General features: G+C 42.1%; 1 protein-coding gene across 3 annotated transcripts in view; it reads right to left on the minus strand.

The window, feature by feature from the left end:
- The window catches only part of USP3 (ubiquitin specific peptidase 3), a 1,626,170-nt gene that overhangs the window by 694,648 nt on the left and 903,852 nt on the right, over window positions 1–27,670 (minus strand). For all 3 annotated transcript variants that reach the window (XM_044077747.1, XM_044077746.1, XM_044077748.1), the window contains one exon: window positions 13,640–13,746. In XM_044077747.1, the coding sequence (XP_043933682.1) occupies window positions 13,640–13,746 (107 nt within the window). The remainder of the gene's footprint in view (window positions 1–13,639; window positions 13,747–27,670) is intronic.

The following is a 27,670-nucleotide window of genomic DNA, read 5'->3' on the forward strand; positions in this document are numbered from 1 at the left end:
TATGTAATTAGTAGAATGCAGAAGGCCATGAACCCAAAGGCTTGCAATATTTGCCTTGCAGATAGCAGGGTTTTTGTGGCCACTAGTTTGAAGTAAGTTGTCAAATGAATTTGCTTCTCTGGCGTGAGGAAAGCCATCTGGGAAGTTGTGTTCAAGTTTTCTCCCAGGAATATAACTTGTTGACAGGGTACCAGATGTAATTTCATTTTGTTTATGGTGTACCAGACAAGTTAGCACCTTTTGTACAAATGCCAGATGATTCAAAAGTATGTCCTGGCTTTCTGCCTGAATTAGACAATCATCCAGGTATGGGTATATTTGAATATTTCTTTGCCTGCAAAAGGCAATGACTGGAGCTAGACACTTTGTGAATACCCTGGGTGCAGTAGATAAGCCAAAGGGCAGTACAGAGAACTGATAGTGCATGTAGCCTGCTTTGAAGCGTAAGTATCTTCTGCCAGATTCCCCGATTGGGATGTGCAGGTAGGCTTCCTTTAAATCCAGTGTTGCCAACCAGGCATATTTGCCTAGCATAGGAAGCAACTGGTGAAGAGTTAGCATCTTGAATTTTGGAATCACCAAAAAGGTGTTTAAGGTCCAGGACAGGACGCCATGAGTTGTCTTTTCTGGGTACCAGGAAAAGTGTTGAGTAGAAACCTTGTCCCTTTTCCTCTTCTGGTACAATTTGAATATACTTTATGCTTAAGTGAAAGAGTACTTGCTTTTGAGCCTCTGCCCACTGATTTGGGGGGTGATCTGGCCAACCATTTGGGGTTGGTAACATGTGGAAGTGAAATCTGTATCCTTGGGAAACTATTTAAAACCCATTTGTCCTGGGTAATGAGTTCCCAGTTTTTTGCCTGCAGAGCAATCTTCCCCCTAAAGGAGCAGTCAGTTGAGAAGTGCTTGGAAGTTTTAAAGTTAAGTCATTGATACAGTTTACCATAGGGGGGAAGTCTTACTACTCCCTGATTTGGAAGTGGGAGCCCCCCACTGCTTAGTCCTGTACATAACCTTGGACTGAAGCCTGGGTGTTCTACTGGTTCTGGTTTTGGACTGAGAAGGCCTGGAAGAGGCAGGAAAGGACCAATTCTTAAAAGGCCAATTGCCTACTAAATCTTGGAGGCTGTACTTGTAGGAAATCTTTAACAGTTTGTATAGATTTGGCTTTTTCCTCAATCTTTTTAAGAACTTCTTCTGCTTTGTTCCAGATTTAAGGGAACATCCAGCAATTTAGCTTTAATATGATCTGGCAATGATTGCACCTTAAGCCAGGCATGCCTTCTAAGTACAGACCCAGTTACAGCAGCCCTGCAAGATGCCTCTAGTGAAACAAAACCACACTGCAAAGTTTGTTTTCCAACTTGTTCAGCAGAATGCATTAAATCCTGTAAATCCTTTTTTTCAGCACAGTCAGGAATCAACATAATTTTCTGTTTAAGCAATCCAATAATATGCTGCTGATACTTTAACATATGAAACTGGCAATTTAAGGCCCTAATGGCCAAGGTTGCATAAGTGAATACCTTCTTACCCCATCTATCCAGCGCCCTGGAGTCTCTATCAGAGGGGGTAGGATTTTTGGCAGTAGTACCCTTAATGCCCTTGGGTCCCTGTGAAATGGTCTCAGGATCCGCAGTAGGATTTTTATAAAGGAACTTGTGAGAGTCAGGAACCTTGTAATATCTACCAGGTTTTCTGGTAGCAGGAGGTAGAGTCAGGGGCCAAGCTAGATTCCGAAAAGGCATCATCAACAATGTCTAGTACAGGAGGGATAGCTAAAGGCCTGTGCTGGGGCAGGAGTAAGAAATCCCTAAGCCTCATTTTAGAATCAGAGTAGTCCTGGCTTTCCCAATGAAAATGCTCCCTAAGAGTATGCAAGGTTTCAGCAAAAGAGAAATCCTCTGGGGGGGGGGGGGGCAGAGGGAATACAGTCCTCTGCAACAGAATCCACACAGGTAGATAAGGGTAAATCCTGGTCATCACAGGAACAAAAGTTCAGAACCCTGGTCAGAAGTATCATAAGCAAATTCAGTCCTAAGTCTCTTAGAGGGGGAAGGTTGCCTTCCCCTGATTAAAGTAATAAGGTCTTCAGCCATTCTTATCATTTGTTTTTTAGGCATACAGGCCTGACCATGCGGTCTGAGCATCGGTTTTCTAGGCATGGTTCAAGATTTAGGCCTTGAAGAAGAAGATGGCATCGGTTTAATATGCATGTCAGTAGGCCTGAATACACCCTCAGAAGCCGGTGCCTGCACAGCGGCTCCGGACCAATCCAAGGTAGAGACATCTGCAGGTTCCACAGTTGAAGCATCTTGAGGCATACCGGACTCTGAATGGATCTCAGTAGAGGCCCGCGAATCTGAAGTAGTGGATATCAGGGGCTGCAAAAGCGCCTCACTGAGTACCGGCGAACTGGCGACTGGCTTAGGAGATGCTTCGGCAGCTTTGGACCTAGACGGCCTCCTCTCTCTCTTTATCTCTGCGTTTCTTCAGAATGTCGGTAGTCGGATGGCTAACCAAAGGCATATTTGGATAACTGAACCGAGTACCAAAATATTTAGAAGCGTAAATATACCGATGACGAATAGTTTGTTGCTTAAATAAGGCACAAAACCGACAGCGAGGCACGTCGTGCTCAGGGCCTAGGTAAGGAATACAGTACGAATGAAAATCTTTGAGGTATTTGCTTTCCACAAGAAATACAATTATTGACTTTTACTGACATCGGTTTAGAGCAAGAAAAAGTTTCCCTAACGGGGTACATAGCTTTAGTTGAAGACTTTGGTTCTGAAACTCGAAAACGAAAATTTCAGGAGTCGGACGACCAGCACTTGTGAACTGCTTCTGCTTTGGGCGCTGCGCGGCAAGAAAGACGGATGTAATGGCGTCGGCTGCATGCTTTATACTCCTGACTACCTGACATCACGGAAGATGAGACAGCAACCGACGCAGGACCCAAGACTTTGATAATCAGGCCGACTGAGGGCTACTGCAAGCAGATAACCCAAATGAGATGACTGCAACACTGAGGTTTGGGTATCTAAACGGTTCCACTTCTAACCATCAAAATTTCAAAACATCAAAATTCTGATCATCGAGACCAGAACATCAAATTTTGAAACATCAAACATTACAAGTGTAGCAAAAAAAAACACACAGAAAAATAAATTTTAACAATTCCAACTCTGAGACCGCACTACAGTCGAGTAAAGGGAAATCTCCCATTTAGTGCTATATGCAGAAGCGCTAAACAGGGGATTTTCCATACCCTATCTGTAGTGCCATCTCACAGATGGCACATAGACACACAAAGTATGCAGGGCACCTTGGTGCCCTGCAAAAACAAACATTCTCCCACCTACACTTTCCTTTTTCTTCCCCTTCAAACCTTCGACGTTTTCAAACTCGATGTTTTGATCTTGATGATCTGAACTTCGATGTTTTAAACGTTCAATGGTGTGAAGGGGAACCATCTAAACAGGGATGCTGGAATGAAACAGTATAATTGCTAACTGGACCTACTTATTCACTGTGCCATGATATTGTAATATAAAATGTCAAATGTTGCAGATCTGTTTTAGATTTAATTAAGAATTCTGTTTTCCTGACGACATCATTTGAACATATATCTACATCTAGTCTGTATATTTACATACACACATTAAAGTTGCATGTTAACAACAAAAATGTGTAGCACTTTTGACAGAGCAATAGGGAGTACTCATACTTTACTAACAAGCTAACAATCAATTTGTACCCACTAGGAGCTATATCAGACTCTTGTGGCAAATTTAGATAGGAATATGGACTTTAGAATAAAAGTAAACCATAGTGTGAGAAAGTGTTTCATAACTATAAAGGATATTTTGGCAACTACTGCATTTAGACACCAAGAAGTTACGATTTTACTCTACAAATCACTGATCAAACCAAATCTGATACATGTCACTACTTTTCGCACGTACTGCAAAACTAAGATACATAAGCTGGAGAAGGTCCAGAGGTTCGACACACAGACAAAAAAAAATCTATGAATGGAAAGACTAGTTGTGTAAAGTCTTAACATAAATATAGAAGTTCTTCTGTGCAATGTTGCAGTATACTTACATGTGGGGATCTTCTGCCTGAGGACGACCGAACGTCCAGCTCATCTATCAAAACTTAAGCCCGGTTGCTATAAGGTGTGTGGGATGTCACACGCACGGCCATAAACTGTGGCTATAAATGCGACATCCACATGCACAGACCTTGGAACTGCCCAGCTGGACAATACTCTTAGGATAGAAGAAGGATGCCATCCAGATACGGGGAAAAAAGGCTCTTCAGGGGGTTAGGAGGGAGGGACTGAATACGGCAACATGGAAGAGAAGGACATCTATGGTTATGGTAAGGTTTTACACAACTAATCTATGTCCTTCTATTCTCATGTTGCAGCATTCTCACATGTGGGAGAGTAAAACAGCTCATGCAGAGAAAAGGGTGGAGGAAGAGGTGGCAGTCTCCAGGAATCCATGGAGGATGGCTTTAGCAAATCCTGCCTTGGTTCTGGAGATGTTGTCCAATTTGTAATGCTTAGTGAAAATATGTACAGAAGACCATGTGGCTGCCTCTAGGATAGAAGATGTATCCAGGCCTTTGAGGAAGGCCGCTAAAAAGGCCACTGCTCTAGTGGAGTGGCCCCCGACTGTGTGGGGCCACTCCTTGCCATGGAAGGTGTAACAGAAAAATATAGCTCTGCGTATCCTGGAGGAAATAGTCTATTTGGATACAGCTTTCCCCAAGGCCTTGGGTGAAAGGATATAAAGAGTTAATTGGAATTTCTAATGCTCTTGGTCTTATCAAGACAAAACCTCAGTTACTTGTGAACATCAAGGGAATGGAGAAAGTACAGTTGTGTACCTACTATAAATGTAGATGTTCGAGTGTATTCACTGTTGCAGTCATTACTCTTGGGTTATCCTGCTGGCAGGCTACCTGCAGTCGGCCCGAGTTCCAAAGTCTGGGTCTGGCAACGGTTGCAGTCGCCTTCTCCCTGACGTCAGTGCGCCAGGGGTATAAAAGATGCAGCAGACGCCATTTTCTTCAGTTTTTCTTGCCCCAGATGTCAGGTGCCCCAAATAGGTAGGCTGAAAAATATATCAATAAGAAATGCATACACAAAAATAACATTTCCTTCATCTACAAGCAAATACACCAAAAAGGTTGTATAGTTTAGAGAAGTGCAGATAAGTCCCAGCAAAGAGAAGGGGGAAGATGGGTGGGTAACCTGGACTGCAACAGTGAATGCACTCAAACATCTACATTTATGGTAGGTACACAACTGTACTATGTTCATCGTGTTTCACTGTTGCAGTCATTACTCTTGGGTTGAATCCCAAAGCTGAGGAAGGGTGGCTGGGCTAAATAAGATTAGGAGAGGCTACGAGGCCCTGCAGAACTGCAGTGGCGAAGCCTGCTCTGGACTTAAGAGTAGAGAGGCAAGTGGTAGTGCTTTGTAAAGGTGTGCACTGAACTCCAAGTTGCAGTCTTTAAGATTTCTTTGGTTGGTACTCCTCTGAGGAAGGCTGTTGCTCTGGTGGAATGAGGCCTAATGCTCTTAGGCACTGATTTGCCATGTTGAGAATAGCAGAAACGGATGCAGTAGCCTATCCATTTAGAAATAGTCTGTTTTGAGATAGCCTTTCCTTGTGATCCTGCAGCATATGACACTAGAAGTTGCTCATTCTTTCTGAAAGCTTTAGTTCTGTCCAAGTAGAAACGTAACTGCCTGTGTATGTCTAAAAAGAATGCAGAATTTTCTCACCCTTGTTCTGTGGATTTGGGTAAAAGGTAGGCAAATGAATGGTTTGACTGAGGGCCACACTGGACACAACCTTAGGCATAAATGTAGGGTTTGTCCTCAGAGAAACCCTGTCTGGATGAAAAATGATGAATGGTTCCACAGCCATGAGTGCTTGTAACTCAGAGACTCGCCTTGCAGAGGTAATGGCTAGGAGCAGAGCTGTTTTCCAGGATAAGAATTTAATATCCGCTGTTGATGCTGGCTCGAAAGGAGGCAGTGTGAGTTTTTCCAAAACAAAATTGAGGTCCCAGGCCAGAATTGGTGCTCTCCTTGGAGGCCTAATGTTTTTGGCCCCTCTGAGGTACTGCCTTATTAAAGGGTGAGAAAAGATAGGTGGGTTCCATATTGTAATGTGCAGAAATGGCAGAGGCATGAATCTTAATTGATGAGAAAGAAAGGCCCTCGCTCAGCATCTCAGTCAGGTATTGTAAAATCTGAGGAATGTTTGGTACAGTCGTGTCAATGCCTTGTTCCTGGTTCCAAGCACAGAATCTCTTCCATTTTTCTGCATAAGACTTTCTGGTACTGGGCCTCCTGGCCTCCAAGATAACATCCAAAACAGCTTTTGGAAGAGGAGTGTTCAGAATGGCTACATTATCTGCCATGCTGCCAAATTTAAGGTCCTGAGTTGGCTGTGCAGGATCCGATTGTTTTGTTGGGTCAGTAAGTGAGAGGTTTGAGGCAATATCCATGCTGGACCTTGAGACAAGCTCTTCAGGATTGGGTACCAGTGCTAGCGTGGCCAGTCTGTAGCAATCAGAATCATTTTTGGCTTCTCGTCTGACCTTTATAAGTACTCTGGGAAGGAGAGGTAGTGGGGGAAAACCATATACTGTTAGATTTTTCCAGCTGAATGATAGGGTGTCCACTTTCCATGCATGCTTGTGGTAAATCCTTGTGCAAAATCTCTGCAATTGACAGTTGTGAGGGGAGGCAAATAGATCTGTGTCTGGGCATCCCCATTTCCTTATTATCATCCTGAATACTTGCTGTTCCAGTTTCCATTCGTGGGGATCCATGAGGTTTCTGTTTAGTTCGTCTGCCAGAGTATTTGTTTTTCCTGGCAGGAATTGTGCTTGCAGGTGAACTTGAAAGGCCAATGCTGTGTCCCACAATGTCATTGCTTGTCTGCAGAGGGGGTAGGAATGAGTACCTCCCTGCTTGTTTATGTACCACATGACCGTAGTGTTGTCTGTCTTTATCAGTAATTGCCCCGGATGAAGCAGGTCCTTGAAAGCTGTCAGGGCATTTTGAACAGCTAGCATCTCTTTTTGATTGATGTGAAGATGCATCTGGTTTGCAGGTCATGTGCCCCGAATACATTTTCCTGCCACATGGGCCCCTCAGGCATAATCTGAAGCATTCGTTGTCAGTGTCTGTCTGGCTGTGGGTAAACTGAATGGCAGACCCTTGATATGGTGACAGGCTTCTGCCCACAATTGAAACTCCTTTTGTAGGCAGGGAATGAGTGCAATTACTGTCTCCAGGCTGTGGCAATGCTGAGTCCAAACACTTTTCAGATACCATTGTAGTTTCCTCATATGCAGTCTGGCATATGGAATTAGTAGAATGCAGGATGCCATGAAACCCAAGGCCTGCAGGATTTTCCTTGCAGATAAGTGGGTTGCCAATTTCTTGAAGTAGTCAGTTGTTTTTGTTTGTCTGGCGTGAGATAAGCCATCTGGGCAGTTGTATTTAAGCTTGCACCCAGGAATATTATCTCTTGAGAGGGCACTAGTTTTGATTTCTTTTCATTTACTGTGTACCCTAGGCCAATAATTAATCTTTTTACAAATGCCAGATGCTTTAGAAGAGTGTCTTTGTTCTCTGCTTGAATTAGGCAGTCGTCCAAGTAGGGATAAATTTGAATTCCTTTTTGTCTGCAAAACACAATTACTGGTGCCAGGCATTTTGTAAATACCCTGGGCGCAGTAAATAAGCCAAAGGGCAGTGCAGAGAATTGGTAATGCATTGATCCAGCTATGAATCTGAGGTATCTTCTGCAAGATTGTCTGACTGGGACATGCAGGTATGCCTCTTTTAGGTCCAGAGTTACTAGCTAAGCCCTCTTGCCCAGCATGGGCAGTAGCTGCTGAAGAGTCAACATCTTGAATTTTGGAACTTCCAGAAACGTATTTAGTATAGATAGGTCCAGAATTGGTCTCCAGGTTTTGTCCTTCCAGGGTACTAGAAAAAGTCTTGAGTAAAATCCTTGCCCCTGCTCTTGTTGTGGTACTTGCTGAATGGCCCATGTCCATGAGGGCTGTAACTTGTTTTTGTGCCTCTGCCCATTGATTGTGTGGCAGGTCTGGCATGCCCTTTGACCTTGGTATGGGGTGAAAATGGAACTTGTAGCCTTGGGACACTGTTCAGAACTCATTTGTCTTGGGTAACCATTTGTCAATTTGATGAAAAAAGTGCTAGTTTCCCCCCTAAGGGGGCTGTCAAAAGGAAACTGCTTGGAACTGGTAAAGGAAAGTCATTGGGACTGTTTCCTGTAAGGTTGTGATTTGTCTTCTCTGCTTTTGGAGGTAGGAGCACCCCATTGTTTAGGCCTGTATGAGCCTTGGGGCTGAGATCTGTCTCTAGGATGCCTGTATCTGCCTCTTTGTGATCTGCCCGAGACTGGAAAAGACCAATTTTTAGAAGGTCAGTTCCTGCTAAACCTGGGTGGCTGTACCTGTAAGAAATCCTTGACTGTCTGCATGGATTTTACTTTATCCTTCATTTTTTTCAACACCTCTTCTGCTTTAGTACCAAACAAAGTATCATGCTGTAATGGTGCATCTAATAATTTTGCTTTAACATGATCAGGCAGATTTTGTTCCTTTAACCAAGCATGCCTTCTAATAACAGAACCTGTAACAGCGGACCTGCAAGAGGCCTCCAGTGAATCATAACCACATTGCAAAGTATGCTTTCCCACTTGTTCAGTTGCATGCAATAAATCCTGCAATTCCTTTTTCTCTGAACATTCAGCATTTGTCAACATTTTCTGTTTAAGTAGTGACATTAAATATTGCTGATATTTAAGCATATGAAATTGACAATTTAAAGCCCTTACAGCCAGGATGGCAGAAGTGTATACTTTCCCCCCCCGTCTGTCTAGAGCCCTAGAATCCCTATCAGAGGGGACAGAGTTTTTTGCAGTGGAAGCCTTAACCCCCTTGGGACCCTGAGATATAGTTTCTGGGTCAGCAGCAGGGTTTTTATATAGGAATTTATGAGAATCTGGGACCCTGTAGTATCTGTCTGGCTTAGCAGGTGCAGGAGGTAAAGAGTCAGGGGATAGTCCGGACTCTGAAAATACATCATCTACAATGTCTAAAACAGGAGGAATGGCAAGGGGTCTATGCTGAGGAAGAAGCAGGAAGTCTCTGAGAATTTTCTTGGACTCAGAATAATCTTGGCTCTCCCAGTGGTAATGCTCCCTCATAGTATGCAGTGTTTCCCCAAAGGAATAGTCCTCAGGAGGAGAGGCTGAAGGAATGGATTCTTCAGCATCAGAATCCTCATAGGGAAGCATGGAGAAATCCTGTTCAGAAGAGGAATCAGAGGAAATAGATACCTGATCAGAAGAAACATACTCTGTCTCTTGCCTAGGCCTCTTATCAGGAGGGGGATGGGAGCCCCTGATCAAAGTAATTAGGTCTTCGGCCATTTTGAGCATCTGTTTTTTAGGCATGGAAGTCCGAGTAGGAGAATGCTGTACTTGTTTCTTTGTCTTTAGAGCTGCTTTAGTCTTTGCCTTTGAAGCTGAGGATGGCTTAATATATAGTTGTGCAGGTCTGAAGACACCCTCAGAAGCCGATGCCTGCTCAGCGGCTGCAGACCCATCTGAGGGATTGATTTCCGAGTGTCCAATACCTTGAGTATCCAGAGGCCCAGTCGGCTCCACGTGGGAGTCGGTAGCAGCCTGTGGCTCTGAGGTAGCGGGTGCCAGGGGCTGCGAAAGCGCCTCACTGAGAACCGGCGAACCGGTGACTGGCCTAGAAGAGGCTTTGTCGTCGGTTTTGGACCTCGGATGCCTATCCTTGTCCTTGCGTTTTTTGTAAACTCCGGTTGTCGGCTGTTCAGCCGGCATTATATAATTAAATCTTCGGCCAAAGTCATGAAAAGCAAAATTGAACCGACGCTTGATAGTGCGTTGGTTGAATCTAGCACAAAACCGACAGCTAGCAACGTTGTGATCAGGGCCTAGGCAAGGAATACAGTAAGAGTGAAAATCCTTATGAGGTATTTGCTTCCCACAAGAAATACAATTGTTAACTTTTTCTGGCATCGGTCTGGAGCAAGAAAAAAGTTTCCCCAACGGGGTACTTAGCTTTAATGAAGACTTTGGCTCTGAAATTCAGCTTTGAAAATCTCAGGAGTCGGCCGACCGGCACTTGCGAACTACTTTTGCTTCGGGCACCGCGCGGCAAGAAAGACTGAAGAAAATAGCGTCGGCTGCATCTTTTATACCCCTGGCGCACTGACATCAGGGAGGAGGCAACAGCAACTGACGCCGGACCTAGACTTTGGAACTCGGGCCGACTGCGGGTAGCCTGCCAGCAGGATAACCCAAGAGTAATGACTGCAACAGTGAAACACGATGAACATCTCTCTCTCTGTCATTTTGTGGCGAAGGGAAGAAGGTGGGTAAATGGATAGATTGGTTAAGGGACAGTTCATTTACCACTTTGGGCATGAAGGAGGAGTTAGTATGAAGAGAAACCCTGTCCTTATGGAACATGGTGTAGGGTAGAGTAGCTATGAGTGCCTGTAGCTCAGAAACTCTCCTAGATGAGTTAAGAGCAACTAACAAGACAGTTTTCCAGGTGCGCATCTTTAAATTGGCAGAGGCTGCCAGTTCAAAGGGTGCAGTGGTAAGTTTCTCAAGCACAAAGTTCAGATCCCAAGGAGGAGCGATAGGCTTACCTGGTGGTCTGATGAGGAGGACCCCCTTATGAAAAAGTTTTACCTCTAATCTAGACAATAAGGGAGCATCCATGATTAAGCAGGCTGAAATGGCTGACAAGTGGACTTTCACTGAAGAGTATGAAAGTTCTGATTTTAGGAGCTCACACACGTAGATCAACCCTAGAAGTACATCCACTTGGAAGGGGTCTAGTTGCCTTTGAAGACACCATTTGGAGAACCTCTCCCATTTACCTAAATAGGATCTCCTGGTAGTGGGTTTCCTGGCCTCTCTTAGGACAGATAGCACGTCCTCTGACTATAGGTGCGTGAAAGGGATCAGAAGTTAATCACCCACAAGGTAATACTCAGTGGATGGTTAGTTTTAAGTTGCACTCGGTCTGTTACATGTTACTTAGAAGTTATTTATTTTTTGCATATCTACGTCCTGAATATGCATTCTTAATTTTTGGCAGCTTGTCTGCATTTCTTGACACAATATAAATACAAGAAACAGAAAATTCCTTATTTTGATGGATAAATGTAATTATCATTTATCTTTACAGTAAGGTTACACAGCTTTAGAGCAACATGTCAAAAGAAATAAGACAAGCTCCAGATGTAGAAAACTTTAATGCATCTTGACAAGTGGTTTTCTGACACACTGCATAAGCCCTAAAATACTAGGTACAGAACCTTATACAATCTCAGTTGTGGTTTCTGAGTCTGTGCCTACGATCACTGTTGAATACTGAAATTTATGACCTTAATAAACAAGCTTGCAAGCATATATGAAGGTGTACATAGTGACCTAGGAATATGTGAGCATTGACCAAATGCGGTGACAATGCCATATTACATGACCTACACAAATCTACAGTTGCTCATTTCTGTCCTTACCTCACAATCCCCTAAGCCTGATACTTACCAATACATACTAAAGCCTCTAATCTTCATCCTGCAACAGGGTATTACACTCGTGGACATAAGGTTTTACAGATGCCCCACCAGCTGCCAGCAAATAAGTGATGGTACGGACTTTAATTTTGCGCCACTGGCACCAAAAAATGTGCGACACGCAGGGATATGACCTCTTGATCCACAAAGTTTCAAGCCAATTAATTTGCAAGGGGTGACTGACCTTAAGGGTGCATGGTGAATGTGCACTGCTTCCTCAAGAAACATCTAACATTTGCACATCTAAATAATCTTTACACTGTCCAACTGTAGATCAGAGTTATAACACCCAGTTCATTAGGATTTCACTTAACTTAAGAGTGAGTCCAGTAACTTAAAGTGTGTTTTTTACCAAGAGTAACAGAAACTTGTCAGAAATTATTTCAATAGACATGGATACACAAATGCATGCATGTGTGTGTGTGTGTATATATATATATATATATATATATACATACACACTCACACACACACACACACACACACACATGCACACAATATATTCCAGAAGGAGTAACTCTCTTTACTTGAAATAAAGCATTTCACTTGAAAATAAAACATGCAAGCAGAAATAATCTTGCAAAAGAAATTTAAAATAAAATCCCCAACAGGCAGATGACATAGAACAAATTCTAATAATCACCTAGGTGGTGGTGCTGCTTTGGCATTGTCGCCTCACAGTAAGACGTTGTCCCGTTTGATTCTCAGCTAGAGCGTCTTCTGTGTACCTTCGCTGAAGGCTGTGCGTCAGGGCTGGCAACTCGGCACGTAAAAATCTACTGCCAATCATTAGCGGACCGGAGTTCCGCTGTGGCGACCCCTAACCGGGAAAAGCCGAAAGACACAACAACAACAACCACCTAGTACAGACCCTAACTAATTTTAGATAAGGGTATAATGTGCCTTATCTGCCACTAGCTTTCATGACCAGAAGAAAATCTGCAGAGGTCCTACAGGCAACTCACTCTCTATACATGCTGCTGCTGGAAAATCCAACAAGTCTCCAAACAAGCAGTCTTTCTTTCTCTCTCTCTTTAACTGACTCCCAGACAGTCTTTCCTGCTGGCTTCAATTCTGAATAATTTCATATTTCTGGAGGGATGTACAAATAAAGTAATATCCTTTGTCCCAGATTAAAACCTTCAAGCATTGTAGATATGTACACAGCAAATACAGTTTCACTTTCAAACTGAAGTACACTCTCAGTAGCAAATGCACAATTTTTTGTAGACAATTTCACACACTTCTTTTACACACTACATACTTTACTAAAAAAAGCAGGTACAACATTTTTTTTTGTATTCCATACAACTTTAGGAGAGCACTGTTCGGTTCTCCTGCACTCCCTTACTTGAAGTTACATAATTCCAACTTATTACAGGTTTCCACACTCATATGTACATTTTTAAGTCTTTGAGACAGAACTACATTCCTTACCACATGTTATATGCAGTTGTTTGAAACATCAAGTGTTTGAACAATGCAAACACAGGTAAAATAGTTTTGAATAGTCACTTTTTGAATTTTGACAGTATTTGCGAATGAGAGATCAGGGAACAGTGGGGATTATGAATTTGCCCTTTCTCCACTGTAGTTTAATCTTTGAGTTGATGTATATAATTAGCGGGGGTGTGGGGTACAGTGGGGCTTACCCTCAATGCAAAAACTTGTATTTATTTTTATTTCTTGTTTTTTTCCGAAAGCTGTGTATTTGGTATTTGAACTTTTTATAGTTTGAATACCTGTCAAACTCATCACATATACCCAGAAATTGTTGCTGTCCATCATCAAATTAAATATAAATACAAATAACCACTGAGCTACAGGCACCTCTACAACCAATATAACTTCAGCCTTAGACTGCATCAGTTGGTACAGTTCTGTTTTTAGTTTACTAGAGCAAAGCAAAACAGCAAGACCAGCAAAAGATAATCTTACCTAGGAAAGGATCAAACTTTCTAGATTCTGTCCCACAAATTAAGCAGTTCACTTCATTTTGGAGTACTCCACCAAATATGGCAGTGACAACTGTAGAAGCCCCATTTCTAAAAGTAAGGAGAAAATACTGTTAATGTGGTTGAGCTTTTAGAATCCAAAGTAAATCTCAGACAAAAAAAATGTGGAAGTATCAAATTAATACTTGTACAGGATTCTTGCAAAGAGAACTGCTAGTAGGATGGTACAATAAGAAATGAGGCATCATGCTGCCTAAATAAATTTTTTTTTTTGTTTACAGTTCATTTCCTATCAGTAGTCAATTCCTGTCAACCAAACCAATGGAACTTGTATACATATATGTACACACACAAAAGTATACGCATACATATACACGCTAACATTTTTGCCCTTATGGCCTGGGTCATGGTTAAGTATCTAAGGAGCAGCACTTCAGGACTAGTTTTATTTAACAAGTTAACATAATTTTTATTTTTTATTTTTTTTTATTTTACATTTGTTGACCGGGCTGGTCTAACTGGAATAAAATCCATTTTCAGTAGAGGCCTGGGGAGAAAAGCTCCAGCACATAAAACTTTATACAGTAAAAAATAATAAGTTCAAAGCAAAATAACAGTAGTAAAATAGCTCTAAACAGTTACAGCCATTCACATACACAATATATGACTGTAATAAATTGTTTCAAATTAAAAGAATTATAATAATAATTAAAAAGGGTCAAGCAGAATACAGACATACTGATTAGGTTCAGTTGACATTACAAGGATACCTAGGTTGTGCTGAGGTGATATGCAATGCAATAGAAATAGAAACAAATTAGTAGTTTCTGATTGGTAGCAGGATAACAGAAAGTATATACTGTCGATAAATTATAGAAATGTATCATATGATATAGTGAGATAAAGGTATCTAAGAGGCAGCAAGAGTATGTAAATTGGTGGAATATACTCTTGCTAGGAGCAGAGAAGATATTTAGTCAGGGTTAGTACAAGGACAAAGCCAGTGAGAACTGAGAAATTGTTTTATTCTTAGTTTAAAGAGTCTTGCGGAGGTCAGAGATAGGAGTTCAGAGGGAAGTTTGTTCCAGTGTTTGCCTATGGAGTTAGAGAACAGAGAATCTCCAGCTGAGTTGTTGGATTTGTTGATAGTAATAAGTGGCTTATTGGAGGAGCGTAGGTTCTTGAGATTGTTATAGGGGGTGATGAGGGTAGTCAGTATAGGTGTATAGGTGGGGTAGTACAAGCTCCTATGGATAATAATGAGTTGTTGAGATATCTGGTTTTGAAACTCAAGCCATCCTAGTTGTTTTAGGTTGTTGCAGTGATGTGTACGAAAAGGAGAACCTGTGGCAAATCTAGCAATGGAGTGATAGGCAGTAGCAAGTTTGTTTAGGTTATGTTTTGAGAGATTGGTGTATATGGGTGAGGCATAGAGTAAGGTAGTGATTAAATGAGTTCTAGCTATAGCAATTTTGGTTGTGGGAGTGAGGAAGGGTTTGATTCTGTAAAGGGATCCCAGTTTATTATTTACTGTTTTTATAGTGATGTTAGTATGAGTGTCAAAGTTTAGATTATTATCTATAGTAATTCCAAGAAGTTTGGTGGTTACGTCAAGAGATATGAGAGTCCCATTGTTGGATGTAAGAGTAAAGTGAAGAGGGGCAGTCCTAAGAGTAGGAGTAAAAAGTAGGAGTTTGTTTTTTTTTGGGTTAAGTAAAAGGCAACGGTTTAAAAACCATTGTTCCACTGTGTTAAATGCATTTTGTGTAAGGGATTGTAGCTCGGCAGGGGTATTACCTGAGCAAATAATAGTGGAGTCATCTGCATATTGAATGCAGGTGGCATGTGGGATTGCTAGGTGGAGGTCATTAATGAAAATGGAAAATAACAGTGGGCCTAAAATGGAGCCCTGGGGGACACCAAGGGAAATAGGGAGGTGAGAGGATAGGTTACCTTCCCATAGTACTGCTTGTTGTCTATTGTCTAAGTAGGATTTAAACCATTGTAATGCTAGAGAATCAAGAGAAAGAGTTTTAAGTATTTCAATAAGGAGCTGGTGATTAACCATATCAAAAGCCTTAGATAAATCAATGAAGACAGAGGAGGAAAGGGTATTGTTATTACGGTTAGAATTTATACAGTCTGTGAAGGAGAGGAGGGCTGTGGTGGTGCTGTGGTTAGGTCTAAATCCATGTTGACAGTTGGCGAGTAAGTTATCAATTAGATGGGTGAGTACTTGCTTATGGACACATTTTTCCATTATTTTTGCTAGTGGAGAGAGTAAGGCTATTGGTCTATAGTTTGAGATGTCGATAGAGTTACCACCTTTATGAAGGGGGATGATGTGTGAGATTTTCCAGATAGATGGGATATTTCCTTCGGATATAGTTCTGTTTATGAGTATGGAAATGGGGAGGGCTATGGCTTTGGCACCTTTTTGCAGGTACTCAGCAGGTAGATGGTCAGCAGAGGGGGTGGTAGGTTTCAATTTTTCTAGTAGAGAGCAAATAAAGGATGTAGGAACTGGTTTTAGCTGAAGTAATGGAATAGGGAAAGTGGAAGAGGTGGTTAGATTGGGGGAAGTAGGGGATAATTGCTTAGCTAGAGTTTGAATGGTATCTGTAAAGAAAGAATTAAAGGCATTAGCAGTTTGTGTTGGGTTTTCTTGGTTAGAGCCTAGAGGGGTAGGTGTTATAGATTGGCCTGGGTGTAGGAGTTTGTTGATGCTGGACCAAAACTTTTGTGGATTTCTTTGGTTAGTTTGTTGTAGTTGGATGTAAAACTTTTTTATCTAGCAGGATAGCTTTTTTAGTGGTATTCCTAAGTTGTCTAAAGGTTTGGTGGTCTGTTGGATTCCTGGTAGTGTGCCATTTTGACCAAGATTTGTTTCTGAGGAGAATTTTCTGTCTAGTTTCTTTGGTGAACCATGGGGCAGGTTTAGTGTTACTTCTAATAGAGCGCAGGGGCATGTTGGTTAAGGATGGATAAGAATGAGGTATTAAAGTAGTCAACTGCTTTATCTAGGGAAGTGTTTTTAGTGGTGACCAGTCACAGTGTTTAAGTTCTAGCTGGAAAAGTTCTGGGTTGAATGATTTTTTAGTCCTGATTGTACGATATGTAGTTGGGTTAGGTAAGTTAATTTTGTGTCTGATGATATAAGTGAGTAAGTGATCACTTAGATTATCAGGGAGGGTTTCTGCCTTGTATGTAAGATGTGGGGAGTTTGTAAGAATCCAATCTAGTATACTTTCTTTATTGTTGCTTTTATCAATTCTTGTGGGGGAGGTTATAACTTGAGAGAAGCCATGAAGATTAATGTGGGTGGTGGGCTGAGGGGTACTGCAGGACTTGAATGGCTACTGGGTGTTCAGGCTGTGAGGCATACAATAATTAACAACCAGGATTAAAGCAGAGTAGTGAATTAGGTATGAGCCAAACTTACAATTGCATATACTCTTCATCACTTTACGTGTGAGAACAACAGTTTTCACTTATGAAGTGATGTTACAGTTGAAAGATTGGGGGGGTCCTTGGGTCCCTGCTGGATAGTAATCTCTTAGTAGAGGGTAGGCAGGCTGAAATAGGCGAAAGCAGATATGAATAAAGCAGGAACAAGAGAGAAGGGGAGAAAGACAAGAAAGAGACAAAAAAAAGTATTAGATGGCACACTACAAAATGGTTAGGCAAGTTACTTAGTTAATCAATTAGAAGCAATCAAATCCATATCTCTAGAGTAGGAAAGACAAGATATCGGTTTACTACAAACAGTTGTATCTATCAATTATACAATAGGCTTGGTATGAGTGAAAACACTGTTGCAGGCAAAAACATTTGTGTTATACTTTTGTGATAACAATCAAAACATATCATAACAAATAAGCTTTCCAGTAGTGTGGCTTTAATGAGCAGTGAACATTTTCAGTCAAACTATTTACTCCACTTTAAGCATTTAAACACTTCTAATGTGCCTTCCGTATCTTTCCCAGTTCTTATTTTTCACACAATCTAACTTCTAGAGACACCTGTTCCAACTATCTCTTAGACTGTCAGTGTGCAATAACTAGTTACAGGTACATAGTAAAATTCTTTACTGTCAAAACAAATCAGACCCTTACTATTCTCAGTATTCCACCACTATGTAACATTCCTTAATAGCCACTTGGAAGAAGAGCCTTTGATCCTAGTCTTTCCTAGTGGCATCCAAATGGCAGTACTCTAAGGAACAAACAGGTTTCACTGTTTTAGCTCCTCCCAGATAGCAAATTCTGACAAGTGAAGTGAAGACAATATAAAATGTTTCAAAACATTATTTCCTAATCATAAGTATAGAAAGAAAGATGAAATATAATATACAATGATCACCACTGTCCAGTGAATAACTGGGGCTCAAATCAGAGGTGGCAAAATGTGTCAGGATGAGCTGAAGACTGACTAGCCTGGGGGGACACCCCAGGGAATTACTATCAGAATTTCCTTCAGAGACCAGACTACATGAAATTATGCACTTTTTGGTCATCATACAGAAACAGAAATAGCTTTGGTCTTTACGTCAGAATTTTGCAGGTGAGGTATAGGATCAAGAGGAATGACAGGGAAGTTCACAGAATCTCATCTGTCACAGAATAGATAATGTATCCACTGCAAATTCCTCTTTGCCTTTCCGCACTAGCAGAGGAAGGGAAGAACAACAAATTCCCAAGTGGAATGTGTCCAGAATGCCCAACCCCTGGAAAACCTGATCCAGACAAGGCTTCTGAATTGGCAGCACCAGGAGAAAAGTCTGCCAGCTTGTTCACATCTCCTATGAAATGAGCTGCGGGTGATTAATGCCACCTGTGTCCCAGTGACAGATGCAAACCTGCTTTAAGCATACAAGGCATGACTATGCGCTCCCTCAGATATCATACAATAGGACTGACTATTACAATGAACTAGGAGGGACCAACTTGTAATTTGTCATCCTTGGACTTGGAAGAATTTCAGTAGTTCAAAATGGTTGATACAGGGAAGAATTTCAGTAGCCCCAAATGGTTGATACAGAGGCCCTTTCCTTTTAATTTTTTAAGTACCCTTACATCATTCTAAGGCATTGTTACCCAGTGCCCCGTGTCCATGCTAGGTCTACCAGCCTCTCTGGTCCCCCTGGACATGCTCTATTTCTGCTGGGGCTGGTAATGGAAACTAAGGCAGGTTCCAAGACAGACCTGACATCTATTCCCTTGTGAAAATCCTCTGAGGAAGCAACTGGTCCAGTGGAATGAGCTTTCAGGCAGGAATGCAAGGGCTTACCATAGTGTGAAGAGGAGAAAGAGATCGCCCCAGAGATCCCAGTTGCAATACTTTGTTTGGAGGCAGGCTGGTTCAGCATAGGGCTCATAAGAAATACAAACAGATGGTCAGTCTTCCTAAAAGACTTAGTTTTTGTCTAGCTAAAATCTGAGTTGTCTGTGAATGCCCAGAGAATGTAAGATTCTTTCCCCTTATTTTGGGGATTGGAAAAGAAGGTTGGTAGATGCATAGCCTGACAGAGGGGGACAGTTCATTCACTACTTTAAGCATGAAGGATGAATTAGCTCCAAGTCACCCTGTCCCTGTGAAAAATAAGAAAAGTGGGAATGGCCATGAGAGCTTTTAACTCAGAAATTCTCCTAGCAGAGGTGAGAGCAGAGAGTAGAAAAGTTTTCCAAGTGCAGAATTTTAAAGCAGCCGCAGATGCTGGTTCAAAGTGAGGTGACTTAAGCTTTTCTAGCACAAAACAGATTCCCAAGGGGAAAAGGGTTTCTTGATATGTTAAGATGCAGAACTCCTCTGAGGAAAAGCACAACTCCCACTCTAGCAATTAGTAGAGGGTTAAAAGGTAGGCAGGCATTGATGGCCGACAGGTGAGCTTTTATAGAGGAGTATGCCAAACCAGAACAAAGTAGTTTGCAAAGATACTGCAGGGACTGGTAATAAGAATGGGTTCAGACCATGTCTGCAGCACCAGTTGGACAATGTTTTCCATTTAGCTGTGTAAGAGTTTCTAGTATTAGGTCTCCTGGCTTCTTTTAGCACTTGAACAACCTCTTCAGAGAAAAGGTGTCTTTGAGAAATTAAAATATCATCATTGATGGGGTCAAGCTGAGAAAGGGAGGGCATTTGTCCTCCAGGCTGTGGGACAAGGATCCCTGGTGTACAACTTGGGGGGGGGGGTGATGCAAAGAAGTCTGAAGTGCCCCACTGAAGGATGAATGCCTGGAAACCTGCCTGTTTAGTGTCTATTCTCAGGACAATGTGCTTAGGGAGTCTACAAGCACATTGTGCTGGGAAGGACTGTATACGGCTGTGATTGAAATGTCCTGGTTGGCCAAGTTCATGAATCCTGGGCTAACCTGCACATCTGGTAAGACCTGGTGCCTCCCTCTAAGTAGGTCATGACTGTGGTGTTGTCTGTGTATACTAGGACTGGTCTGGGTTTCCATAGGTGGCAGAAGGTCTGCAGTGCTTGTAGAAGAGTCCTTACTTCCTTCAGATTGCTATGCACCTTCAAGAACTGAGGTGGCATCTGCCCTGCACCTAGTGTGATCCTATCCATGCCCCCCATGCCTCACCCAAGGTGTCAGTGCAAACCTCTTGAAGAGGAGGAAGAGATGTGAAGGGAAGTCCTAGGTTGAGGTTGACCTGTTCCTTTCACCAAAGCCACCTCTTTTTGGGACCAGGGCGGAGGGGAATCAGAGAGTTGGGTGATAATGCTGGTGACCGCACAAACGTTAAGCACCACTGGATTTTTCTCATGTGAAGTCTGGACAGGTGGAGCATAGGAATGGTGACTGACATGAACCCCAAAGTTCTTAATATCTTCCTTGCTAAGCAATGTGTTGCAGAGGAAAGATCTTGGAAATGTTTGGACAGATTGTGAACTTTCTCCCATGAGAGGAAGGCATACATTTTCTTTGTGAAACCAATGTAGGAACCATGTCGGATTTTTTGTGGCTTATAGTGAAACCCAGAACTGACAGAAGTTGGAGGGTGAAGTGTAGGTGCAAAATAAGGACTCGTAGAGACACAGCCTGGATTGAGAGGTCATCCAGAAAGGGTAAAATATGAATTCCCTGCAACAGAATTACATCACTGGAGACAGACACTTTGTCAACACCTGGAAAGACCAAAAGGCACAGTAGTAAACTGAAAATATGTGGAACCAGAGAAACACCTGAGGAACTTCCTGCAAGAAGGATGAATGGGTATGTGCAAGTAGGCATCCTTCAGATCTAGGGACATTAGGAAAGCCTGGGAAGAGACAGCATTTTGAAAGATGGCACTTTCAAGAAAGTATTTAAAAGGGCAAGGTCTAGGACGGGGTGTCCACTGTCTTCCTGTTCTTGGCACTACAGAAATTCTGGAGAATCATCATCTTCCTGTGAAATCCTTTGGGACTACTTTGATGGTGCTTTGATTCAGGGGTTCTTGAATAATGGGAGAGAGGAGGGACAACTAGTTGTGAGAAGGACGCCACATGCCTTTCAGAATCCTTGACTATAGACAGGACCCTTTGCCTGTGGTAATACCTTCCCACCTAGCCAGGGGGACTAACAGTCTTTTGGAAAAATGGAGCAATGGGTCTGAGAACAGTGGGAGGGGTGCTGCAAAGGTAGCCATAGACTTATTTACAGAGACAGGCTTCCCAGATGGAGGTTCCCTATGACTTTTGAGAGAGTACCTTTTCCTAGCATGTTTTCCTCAATTTCTAAGTTGTCTGAAGATCCCCACAGAAGGATTTAGATTTAGAAGGGTAGTTCCAATGTTATGTAGGAAATGAGGAGAGAAGAATTTGCCTGCAATCTTTCATAGTCTTACCTTGGTCTTGGAGAGTTTTTAACAGCATGGCAGCGTGAGAACCAAACAGCAAGTCTTTATCCAAGGGAGAGTCTAAAAGTTTGGTTTGAAATCCTTGGGGTTAAGATGAAGCCATGCATATCTGTGGATAACAGACTCAGTAGCAGCTTCCCTAGAAGAGGCAACAATAGCATCCTAATTGCATGTCATGCCATGTCTGGCTATTTGAGTTGCACGTGAAAAGAAGATTCTCCATTTGTTGTCTTGATGCTGCTGTTGGAGGGTACAGAATAATTGCCCTAAAAGCAAGGGTAAAAGAGGTGTATACCTTCTTTCTCCATCTATCCACAGACATACTATCTTTGTCTGGGCATTAGCACTGGGTAAAACCTTAGAGGGCTTATCTGAAAGCAAGAAATACTCCAGGTATTTCAGGTCATCGGGCATCTTGTAAATCTTGTCTAGTCTTTTAGGAACTAGTGGCTGAGAATCAGGTGCTGACAAGATGGATTGGAAAGCATCCTACAAATCCTCAAGGACAGGAGGAACTGTGGAAGGGTCAGGAGGAACTGGGGAAGGGTCAGGAGTACCCATTTCCAAGAGGCTGTAATATCTCTTCTGAACATCAGATATCTGAGTGGATTGCCATTCAACATCTTTCATCATATTCTGAATAGCCCCCCCCCCCCAGGAAAGGAAGCCTACTCAAAAGGGAAAAACGAGAAAGAATTCTCTTCACCTGAAGAGGTTTTCCCAGGAGAATACAGCTGAGAAGAATAATCTACAGAATAGCCAGAATCATAGTCTTGTTCTTCTTCAGAAAAAGAGGATCCCAAGACAGGTTTTTGAGGAGTAGACTGTGGTTGTGGAGACACAAAGGAGGGAGTTTCAGTTTCAAAGGAATAACATGTTTGAACAATCCATGTGAGAAATCTTTCCACTCCTTTTCTCTAGCTGCTGAAAGACAGGCCACATGGCGTGTCTTTTTTTTTTTCTTCTTCTTGGGCATGATGCCTGCCTGGATGAAGCTGAGGTTGGAACCTTGTCTAACCTCTATTAATGTGGAATCTCTTTTCTAACCAAAACTTGAGGGACACTCTTAGGGCCCTCAGAAATTATGAGTTGCAGTCAATGGACGTATCTCCACAGTCTGCAAGGCCTCAGGAGCCCTACAGGTCTCCTAGGATGTCTCCGTAGCGGGCAACTGAGAAGTAATCTGGCTTACTGTGGGGTTCTGCAACCTCGGCGGATATGCAATCTGAGACAATGGATCTGTTCTGTGCCTCTTAAGTTTCTTCTTAAGACAGAAAAGTGACATCCAGGGATGCAGATTCTGTCTTGGACTAGGACAAGCATTAAGAAGCAGAGTCTCAAGAAAGGTGTTGAGAGATGGATTTTATGTATGAAAGATTGACAAATGGAGCAAGATTTACAATCAGGTTCTGGGGATAGGCAGAAGAGACACTTAGTATGCAAGTTGTTGCATGGAATTTGCCTGTCACACTACACTTACCCCTCCTAGCTGACATTTAACAAATTTGAATAAAATTAGTGTAAACCAAAAGGAAGGATCCCCAACGGGCCATTTACCTGGAAAAAAAATGACTGAGTGAAGCAATGGTATGAACAACCAAGCAGTGATCAATCCTCCAAACGCATGACCTGCATTCAAGCTGGTGGCAAGACAGTCTGAGGATCAATATTCATATGTCTGCCTATATACCACTATGCTCACAAGATGAGGCCATGTGTTGGATATACGACCTCAGGAAGGTAAAGCTTTGGTACCCTGGTGAGATGCCAGTAGTGACAACCCCATGTGTCAGGAATACTGCAACAGTGATTTCAGTCAGGAATTCTGTTTTTACTACCCCTAAGATAACATGTGCTGTAGGATAGGAAGAACACTGGGGTTTTATCTGGTGAATATGGAATAACTCCCTGGAAAGGAAAACTTCTTCCCAGTGTCATCTGTAACCCTGCTCTCAGAACCAACTTGTCTGAAACAATCTGTTGCCAAAAATAGAAGTGACTATTCAGACTTTCTGGAAGGGATAAGGGGCTGCCAAGGTTGAGGAGGGGGGCAGACGAGATCTCATATAGTCATTCTGCCTTATTTGACTGTCCTTTGTTCTGGGGAAGGGTTCCTACTTTCTTTTTAGTACCTTCCTGCCACTGTTTTTTAAATGTCTGCTTACCAGCATTTTGCCGAGTCTGTTTTTCATTTCTTGCTAAAACTGGATGAAGGAGCAAAAAATCCACTGGAAACTTTGGAGAAGGAGGGCTGAAAAATCTTAGCGATTACCTGTAACAACAAGCTTCTCTCTTAATGCGTACAGATAACCTCTGTTGCAGAAGGTGCACAGACTACATTTCTAGCCAAAGGAGAATTCAAAATCTCATGTTTTAAAACTTCTTGGAGGCTCTGGGAACACGCAGTTTCAGTGGTAACAGCCATGGATATAGTATTTAGAGAGTCATATACGAGTACTGGCCCAAGAAATTGAAAAACAAAACCACACAAAGCAGACTTTTCCTCAAAGGAGGTAAATGCAAATAAAACATTCCTCCATCCATCCATCTATCCACTTTAAAAGTGACAATAAAGTGGGTTGTCACTTTAAAAGTGATAATAATCTAGAGCCACGATTTACACTGCTGAGTGGCTAGCCCTGCCATGGCAGTTCTTCCACACAATGTGCTTGCATGCGCACTCACACTTATGGTCAATTTAGTGTGTGTAATGCACCTACTGCATATCTTTGGAATGTAGCGGGGAAACCAGAGCACCCGTAGGAAAACCAGGTGAACACAGGGAGGACATGCAGACTCTGCACAAAATTCACTCCAGCCAAGAATTAAACTGGGGAACCCCCTGTTGTGAGGCAACAACACTATCCGCTGTGCCACTGTGCTACCCTTAGATAAAACATTCCTCATACGCTCACAATTCGTCAGAATAAACTTCCAACACATAAGCCTAACAATTTAAAGCTGCAGAAGCATACACTTTTTCCCAACCGTACCGATTATTTTACCATCTTCGTCAGAAGGGGAAAGATTAGAATTAACAAAATGTTTGGTAGCAGATAGATTAACTAAAGCTATAGTTGCTGGGCCAGGGCTGGGATGAGTGTACGAAACTTTGAAAGACTGAAGAACTTTGCACATTCTATCTGCTTTCATAGGTGCAGCAGGTCAGCAGCATAGCTATGGCAGGGTGAGAGGGGCAACTGCTCCAGGTGCAAAGTGTTGGGGGGGTGCAATCACCTGATATGGATCTCTCTCTCTCTAATAAAAGCCGGTATTGCATTTGCTGTCAAACTTGCATGCTGTAGCAGTCCGTGTGTGGTCTAAACTGCAGCAACTGCTTTCTACACTGTAGGCAGGCTGTTTGCTACAGCTTAAAAGTAAAGAAAAGGAAAATCTCTCTCTTTTTTTTTTTTTTGGAAATGATGTCGGAGCACCACAGTACTCCATGCAGGCAAAGTATAAAATGTAGAAACTGTTTACTACATTTGTAACAAACGGTTTGGTACAGATTAAAAGAATTAATGAATTAATTTTAATTAAAGCATGAGCGCCACAGCTCTCAGTGCAGGCATAGTGCAAACTGTATCAACACTTTGCTAAATTTGCAGCAAGCAGTTTGCTACAGTTTAAGATTTTTTTTTATTTCATAAAAAAATGCAGTAGGAAATTGTGGTCAGGGCACAGAAATGGGACAGGATGGCTGGGGCAGGGCATGCCAGTAGAAGGTACAGCCTTTTTTAGTTTTGGAGAAAGACATTCCTTGACAAGGAGATTCAGATAACATGCTCTCCTCTGAGTCTGAATCAGAAATCTGAGAAAAAAAATCTATATCTGTCTCACCATATTTCTCTTGAGATTCAATTTCTTGATTGTCTTCAAGAAAAGAGGAATCCCTTTTTCTTTTACCAGAAACCAATTGATAAAAACGGTAAACAGCCTGTAGAAGACCCTCAGACAAACTTAGTAAACTACTCCTGTCCACTGAAACTGGTGCTGGAGAAGGTATGTTTAGTTTTCTGTTTCTTTGTGACAAGGAAGTTGGAGCAAGAAAGATTATTAAGGGCAACAACAGCTTCCTCAGGGATATGCACAACATTCTGGCTAATCAGGGGCACCTTCTCTGCCCCTTCTCCCAAGACTGGCAACAGAGGCTCTCCCTTGCCTATTGAGAGGAGTCTTACAGCCAGAGAGAACATGGCCAACCCCCAGTTCATAGTGGCAATATGGACAATAGTGGGGGGATCCTACAGAGTCACATATCTGTGGCTGAGTCAAATTATTAGCCTGCTGTGATGGCAAAAGCTGTCTATTTAACTTTTTTCTTTTTGTGGTTGGAAGAAGGACTTCCCATGGGACTGGTATTTTTTTTGTAGTCAAGCCAAAAATGGTGCTTCTTTCCTGGGGAAACTAAGCAGCACTTTCCAGCAAAATTAAAAAAAATATATAGTTGTAAAAAGTTACTTTTCCCAGTAAATACACAATAAAAAGTACTCAAATACACTTCACCAAACTCAAAATACAATTGAAACACAGCTTCCTAAAGAGAAAGTGGTTTTAGAATGCTTAATCTAACTTTTAAACTGTCAGAAACAAAATGCCCTTCAGTTTAAAAGTATAGTAAAGTCATATGAAACTCAACAAAATGTATTTGTAGCTTAAAATATAGTTTCACAAAAATGAAAGTAAGTTTAATCAAAAGTAGTATTTGGAAGGTTTTGTCCCAAACAGAACTTATTTGCTCAGCAGTGGAACAGCACAAGCTGACTGTTGATCCTTGAAAGCCTGCAGAGGAGTGCTATTTTAGGAGGCAAGAAAGCTCTGAAGGGCTTGGTGCCCAAACCTGTCTTTTTGTCAGCTCAGCTCAAGGTGATGACTGACTTAGGAGGGTAGAAGGTGCCCTGAAGCTTTGGAAGCTGGCTGGCTGTTATATCCTATACATGATATAGCCCATATAGCTTAGGCTACTGCAGCAGTGATCAATATGATTAACATTAACTTCTGCTTGAGATGTCGGTCAGGCAGCTGTTCCAGTGACTGGATATGTGAGCCAGATAGATTATGCCCCTCAAAAATAATGTTGAAGATGCATAAACTTGTTAATCACATTGGGGATGAAGTGCCAGGTGATAAAGAGTCTTTTTAAGGGCTGTTGCTGCGATATATTTTAGTGAATTCAATCCTCAGTGACATTCCAGAAAACCACAAATTTTATGAGGAACAGAACAAATGTACAAGACAAAAATCTAAATATGCTGCAAAAATCTGGATAGTTGAGAGGTATGATGGGGCCAAACTGCCAGGCTGTGAAGAGTCTTGAGACTTTTTAATGGCTGTTGCTGCAATAACAATATCAGCCTTAGGAGTCTCCATCGGAAACTCAAGTCTTCAAGCGAGTAGGATAATACCGTTTAGTTTCCATAAGATAAAAGCTACGGCACTGGGGGTTTTACCATGCATCATTGGTGGTACCCTTTAACATGCCTGCTGACAGAGGGACTACCAAGATAACATTGGAGTGAACAAAAATGATACTGTATTCTCTGTAGTTACTACACAGGACACATGGGTCATCCACGCTTGACATACCATCGCTATTACATTTCCAAACTTGGAGTTCATGAGGGAGATGAAGAGAAAAGTCAGTATCCTCCTTGTCACTGATGCTTACAGTGGAAGCCTCATTATGGCAGTCTACATATTTCCTTTTAAAAGTATGTTACCCTGAAATCTTTGAAGGTCACAAGACTGAAGACAAAGAAGCAGCACACTTGGGGGCTGATACACAGAAAAACAGCAAAAGTTTTTTGCTCTACCTTTCCTGCTGCTTGAGAAGCTGGACAGTCATGAGATCCGTAACAGGCTAGTCTTCTTGTTGGACTTGTGTTAAAATATGGATGGCAAAAGACATCGTAGAAGGTCACTGGCAAGGGTGCCAGCAATATGGCCCTGAAGTTGACTGTACACTTAATGGTGAAAGCACCAGTGCAGACAATGGATGACCAAACTGACTGGTACTAGTCCTGAAGCCAGCAGACCAAAAACCAAGCATGGCACCAAAGTTTTGACCTTTACCATCAGTAGTGACAATCTCACTGGTGTTCGCAGAGTCCATGACCGATTCACTAAGTTCAGAGGCATAGCCAACAGTGGAGTCATTGATGCTGAA

The sequence above is a fragment of the Protopterus annectens genome, chromosome 7.part0 (assembly GCF_019279795.1).
Source record: "Protopterus annectens isolate FY-2018-M chromosome 7.part0, PAN1.0, whole genome shotgun sequence".
In the NCBI taxonomy this organism is placed as follows: domain Eukaryota; kingdom Metazoa; phylum Chordata; order Ceratodontiformes; family Protopteridae; genus Protopterus; species Protopterus annectens.